The sequence below is a fragment of the Neophocaena asiaeorientalis genome, unplaced genomic scaffold (genome assembly GCF_003031525.2).
Source record: "Neophocaena asiaeorientalis asiaeorientalis breed wild unplaced genomic scaffold, Neophocaena_asiaeorientalis_V1.1 scaffold342, whole genome shotgun sequence".
Classification (NCBI taxonomy): domain Eukaryota; kingdom Metazoa; phylum Chordata; class Mammalia; order Artiodactyla; family Phocoenidae; genus Neophocaena; species Neophocaena asiaeorientalis.
The window spans coordinates 4,911,844-4,918,454 of record NW_020174037.1 but is presented as its reverse complement, the minus strand read 5'-3'; the positions used below and the strand labels follow the sequence as shown (position 1 = coordinate 4,918,454).

General features: G+C 38.9%; 1 protein-coding gene across 4 annotated transcripts in view; it reads left to right on the top strand.

Moving 5' to 3' along the window:
• Positions 1–6,611, top strand: part of PTPN3 (protein tyrosine phosphatase non-receptor type 3) — a 100,224-nt gene that overhangs the window by 81,939 nt on the left and 11,674 nt on the right. For all 4 annotated transcript variants that reach the window (XM_024753689.1, XM_024753688.1, XM_024753691.1 and 1 more), the window contains 2 exons: positions 4,103–4,193; positions 4,475–4,536. In XM_024753689.1, coding sequence (XP_024609457.1) covers positions 4,103–4,193; positions 4,475–4,536 — 153 coding nt within the window. The remainder of the gene's footprint in view (positions 1–4,102; positions 4,194–4,474; positions 4,537–6,611) is intronic.

The window sequence follows — 6,611 nt, the reverse complement described above, 5'->3', positions numbered from 1 at the left end:
TCCTTTAAAAGGAAAAAAAAAAAAAAAAAAAAAAATCTTAGCTTTATTCAGCCAACATTTTGTAAAAAAATTTTAATTATATATATATATTTCTTTTGTTGTAGTAGTCATTTGAATTTTTTATATAAATTTATTTATTTGTTTATTTATTTATTTTTGGCTGCGTTCAGTCTTCATTGCTGTTGTTGTGGTGCATGGGCTTCACATTGCGGTGGCTTCTCTTGTTGCAGAGCACAGGCTCTAGGCACACGGGCTTCAGCAGTTGCAGCATGCAGGCTCGGTAGTTGTGGCACATGGGCTTAGTTGCTCTGCGGCATGTGGGATCTTCCCAGACCAGGGCTGGAACCCGTGTCCCCTGCATTGGCAGGTGGATTCTTAACCACTGTGCCACCAGGGAAGTCCCCAGTCATTTGAATTTTTAAAAATTCACGTTGTAATAATTCAAGTAATTCAGAAATAGCCAAAGTAAAATTAATTGTTTTCTGACCCCACCCCTCCTTTAGCTTCTCTCTCTGTTGTAATTTACAGATAATAATTTGGTGTGTATCCTTGCATACTTGTTCCAGTGATCTTGCAAATATATTTTATACACACACATACATAAGTGCACACACATATGTTATATACACATTGTACGTATGCTGTTATGTGTAGAAATGGGATCACCATTGTATTATTCTGTGACTTGCATTTTTCACTTAAATAGATGAGTGGAATCTGTACTTTTAGTCTATCTTATTCTATTACTTGCACATAATTTTGTGGTATAACTATATCAGAATTTAAGTCAAGACTTTTCCCTGTTGGGAAATATTCAGGCTGTTTCCAGTTTTCTGCCAAAGAAAATATTTTGCCACCAATAAATTTCTTTGATATGTATCTTTGTGCATTTCTGTCAGATAAAGCCCAGGGTGTGCATATTTAAAAATTTGAAGACAGTGCTATAGTACTTTATTTTGTATTTTATTTTTAATACTTTACAATCCTATCAACAGATCATTACTGCTGAGGTACATTTATATCCTTGTTGTGATTAAAGCCTTTTGCTAGATCTATGCTCTTCCGCTAGACCATCTCAAGTTGATTACATTTACACTTTTGGTGGTTTTTTTTTTTTTGGTGCGTTGGGTCTTTGTTGCGGTGTGCAGGCTCTCATTGCGGTGGCTTCTCTTGTTGCGGAGCTCAGGCTCTAGGCGTTCAGGCTTCAATAGTTGCAGCACATGGGCTCAGTAGTTGTGGCTCCTGGGCTCTAGAGTGCAGGCTCAGTTGTTGTGGCTCGAGGGCCTAGTTGCTCTGCGGCATGTGGGATCTTCCGAGACCAGGGCTCGAACTTGTGGCCCCTACATTGGCAGGCAGATTCTCAACCACTGCAGCACCAGGGAGGCCCTATGCTTTTGTTATTTGGAAAAGAAAAACTTTTTACCTCCAGGTTAGCTTTACTGGTTATATTCACTCAATTGGATTTCACTTCTGTGCAGTTAGTCAGTTAGAACCAAATTTTCATTTAGGGGAATTTGACTCAGATATTCTCCTCCTCCCAGAATCAAACCAAAACTTTTAATAAATCAAGAATTTATTTTAAGGAGCCCAGAGAGTTCATTAAAGCTCACAGACCTTTAAGAAGTTGCTTAGTGGCTACTTGATTGTTATGAACTGAAATTGTAAAGATGGTTAATAGTTGAGCCTAGGGAAAGATTGGAAATTTTGAACATTTGGAAAATGTATGAGACATAACATAATCATCATTACCAAAAATGTCTATGCTAATTCTCTCCTGGTGATTTCTGTGCAATTGTTTAATAAAAGAACTAATAAGAGAAAAAACAGACCAACAGAGGCTGGTTTATAAAGCAAGAAATACAATTTGCAAAAATATACAGGGAAAGACATTGTTCCACCTCCCTATTCAAATTGTAAACACATTTTAGTTGATGATACTGGCTGCAATTTGGTGGACTAACCATTCTCATACACCCCTGGAGGGCAACTCCATTTTGTGTGTGTGTGTGTGTGTGTATCAAAGTCCTCAAAAATATGCTTTAATGCAGTAATTCTCTTCCTGGGAGTTTATAGCAGCAAAAAATTGAAAACAGTCTAATCAAGAAGTAGAATAAAAGTTAAACTATGAAAACCTTATAGATTATTGAGCCAGTAAAAATCATGTGTATAGAGAATACTTCAAGTATTTAAATGACACAGGGAACTAGACACTATATAATAAGTGGGGGAAACAGCCTTCAAAATTATAGTGGTATTTCCCAGGACATGTCTTGTGAGACATGAGATCCTCCATGGCCAAATTAGCTTGAGAAATGCTTAGCTAATCAGAATTTAATAAGGTTATGCATTACAGGACTTGTCGTCTTAGAGATTCATAGAACATAACGTGACTTGTAGTATTTCCCAAATTTCCTTGACCTTGAAACTTTTTCTAAGCAATACCTAGTAGCTTCTTTCAGATACTTGGGTTCTATAGAACATAATATGGAAAGTGCTAATAAATGTTCAGTCTCATTTTTTGTTTTTAAAAACATAGTGATATCTGTATATTTTATGTGTTTACATATATAATTACATATGTTTGTATACATGTGTGTGTGAAAAAAAAAGCTGGAGAAGATAGATGAAGAAGGTCATCTCAGGACTTCCCTGGTGGCGCAGTGGTTAAGAATCCGCCTGCCAATGCAGGGGACACGGCTTTTAGCCCTGGTCTTGAAAGATCTGACATGCCGTGGAACAACTAAGCCCATGCACCACAACTGCTGAGCCCACGTGCCGCAACTACTGAAGCCCGTGCGCCTAGGGCCCATGCTCCGCAACAACAGAAGCCACAGCAATAAGAAGCCCGCTCACTGCAACAAAGAGTAGCCACTGTTCGCCGCAACTAGAGAAAGCCCGCCCGCAGCAACGAAGACCCAATGCAGTCTAAATAAATAAATAAAATTTTTAAAAAAACAGGTCATCTCAGGGTTGTGAAATTACTGGTAACTTTTTTCTTTATATTAGTCTGAATTTCTTAAATTTTCTGCAAAAAAAAATCACTTCCAACACTGAAAAAAAAGTTGTTTTTAAATTCCCATTAAGTTAACTAAAATCCACTGGTGAATAGTGTTTCACACTCTAGTTTGAAGTGGGGGGACACAGTTGCATAGAAAAGAAAACTCAAAAGGGCAAGGGGAAACTTTGAGAGGGGATGGATGTCTCTTACGCCTTTATGGTGGTGATGGTTTTATGGGCGTATACTTATCCCCAAACTCATCGAGTTGTACGTTAACTATATACCACTTTTTACATGTCAGTCATACCTCAATAAAATGTCACTTCAAATAAAAAAACTCAAGCATTGGCGTCAGATCTGGATTCAGCCTCTGGTTTTAATCTTGAGCAAAGCATTTAATCTCTGCCTCTCACTTAAAAAATAAGAATACTATTAATACCTCTCACAGAGCTGTTGTCAACATCACATCAGGTACAGTACGAATGTGTCTAATATGTGCTTGTAAATGTGCAAAGATGGTTTTAACTAAAGTATTCACTAATGATTGCATGTATAGGGAAATACCTCTTGAAATGAATGTTTAAATGAACTTTACTATGTATTGGAATAGATGTTTTTACTGTGGGAGTATACTTCTGAAATGAATGAAATGAAACGCTCTTGTTCTTAGCAAAGAATATGGTTCACTCTATTAAATTGGAGGGAAGTGTTTTTAGACTAATATAAATGATTTCCATTTAATTTTTAGTCAGAATTCTTTCTTTTTCTCTACTTGCTTTTAGCTCTTGTCAAATAATTGTCATAAAGATGAGGTTTTACTTACTGTGATCCATTATCTGTGACTCACACCCCTTCTTATGACTTTTCCTCAAAGATCATCGTGTTAAAAAAAAAATTATTGAAGAATTTAGTCAGTTTCTCATGGGATTGTAGAATTTCTTATTGGGAAGATTTTTCTCTTAATATATGAAATCACTGTTAAATGTTAAGATTTTGGTGCTGTGACTGGTAAACTTTACTGATGAAGTATATTTTCACACTCTCTCCATAGCTGTTTTTTGCAATGTTTTTTTTCGTGTTTTTACTTCTCTATTTGTCATTTAGCAACTCTACAGAAAGAAGCCCGGTTTGGCCATCACATTTGCAAAGCTGCCTCAAAATTTGGACAAAAACCGATATAAAGATGTATTGCCTTGTGAGTATCCGGCGTGAATACCTCCTCCCCGCTACCACACACACACTGAGATAATGTTTCCCTTTTTAAAACAGATTGTCTGGTATTCTGGAACGATTTTCAGTGTGTCTGTAAACACCACCGTCTTTACTGCAGCCATTTCAAACTCTGAACAGTTGGGGAATAGTGTTTATGCTAATGAGGCGAGAGCTGCAGATGGGGCTGGGAACTGAACTCTTGTTTACTTGGTGCGATAAAAATAACACTAGGAATAATCAGTAAATGTCTTGCTCTCCCCACAGATGACACCACCCGGGTATTATTGCAGAGAAACGAAGATTATATTAATGCGAGTTACGTGAACGTAAGTTAAAAATCTGGATCGTGAGAAAAAGCACATTAATCACTGCCACAAGCGTGACAGTGGTGTGTGAGGTGCTTCGCATTTGGCGAAGTGCTTTCCCGTTCACCCCCTCATTTCATCACCACAGCAGCCATTGAGGGAAGGCAAAATAGTCTCATTTTACAGAGGATGAAACTAAGGTTCAGAGACATTTAATAATTTGAAAAGTCACAAAGCTAACGGAAGGTGAGACCAAAACTCAGATCCTGTGTCTCTGACTCCATCATCCACATGCCTTCTGTCCTCAACTGCAGACATGTAGGTGTTCTGTTGTTTTGGCCATTGGTATGTTTGTAACTTTCTGTGTTTTTCCCCCATGTCGTTACATCCTGCCTAAAAATAAGAAAAATAAGACCACCTCTGGGCATATAACCCAAAAACAAAAGGTAAAAGATTTCACATGTTGTGGGGAAAACATTCATTTCACTCTGAAAATGCATGTTGGGCAACTTAGCCTCTCTGAACCTCAGTTTCTTTATCTAAACCAGGGGTCAGCACACTTCTTCTGTAGAGGGCCAGATAATTAATATTTTGGTCTCTGCAAGCCAGGAGACAAAATTGAGGATATTAATTAGGTACTTATATAGCCGTTTAAAATGCAACCATGTGAGGGCTTCCCTGGTGGTGCAGTGGTTGGGAGTCCACCTGCTGATGCGGGGGACACAGGTTCGTGCCCCGGTCGGGGAGAGGCCACAACAGTGAGAGGCCCACATACCACAAAAAAAAAAAAAAAAAGCAACCATGTGAAAACACAAAAAAACACTTTAGGCTTGCAAAGTGGCAGTTAAATTTGGCCTTCAGCCCATAGCTTACCAACCTCTGATCTAAATGAACAGATGATTTTTCAGGTTCTCAGGTTATAGCATGATATCAAGAACAACCAGCAAGAATGGGTCTGATCAGTGATTCCCCTTATTCAAAAGCATCTGTGAGATTCATTGACCCTCACTTCAACATTCCTGGTGTCCTGCAAGCAGAGCTTCAGAAATGGTGGGGCTGCTAAGTCCATGCAGTCCTGGGGTGGGGACTGGCTGAGACCAGGGCTGAGGAAGCCCTTAACCCAAGCACCAACCAAACCATGAGTTAGGCACCTCCATTTACCTTTCCCATCTAAGAATGAGTGAATCACAGTGCTGCTCCAAAGCTCAGCCAGTTCTGGGTGTTCTTTCATAGAAAAGACTTACTTTAGAAGCAGAAGGAGAGCAGGGTGGGAGAGGGACACTGAGGACAGTTGAAAACATTTTGACATCTAGCATTAATCAACTCAGATGGTAACCTTGTGAGGTGATGTGTTCACGAACTCGACTCTAGGAATCATTTCACAGTGTATGCATATATCAAACCATCATGTTGTACACCTTAAATATATACAAGTTTTATTTGTCAGTTATACCTCAGTAAAGCTGGGGCTGGGAGGGAGATTGACCAACTCAGTGGCACAAACATTGGCAGCCATGCAGAAAGCAAAGTGGAACAACAGTTGGTGGGATAAGCCTGTATGGCTTATGCTTCAAAGAAAATAAATATTTTGATAGAAAACCCTGCATAGGGAAAGATGTGAGCATGAGGATTGGCATGTGTCGCTGACAATGCAGTTCCCCAATATTGGCTATATTTAGGATACAGTGGTGAAGGTCATTTAAACTCTTCCATCTCGTAGGTCCACTTCTGATTATCGCCTATTGACTATCATATAGTTTTATCTTAAATATCTAATGCTAGTATTATTGTTAAACACTAGCATTTGAAGCTTTTTTTTTTTTTGGCCGCATGGCTTGTGGGATCTTAGTTCCCAGACCAGGGATCGAACCTGCGCCCCCTGCAGTGGTAACGTGAAGTCTTAACCACTGGACCGCCAGGGAAGTCCCTTTGAAGCATTTCTGAGAGTAGCTTTTTCTTTGATTATTCTTATCGGCCAAAAATTGATAGAGATGTTATTCTGGTGTGATGACAGTCACTAAGTGAAAGAATGTAAGATCCAGTTCCCTGTCCACCTTGTGGCAGTAATGGATTCTAATGCCTTAACAATCTCTTGG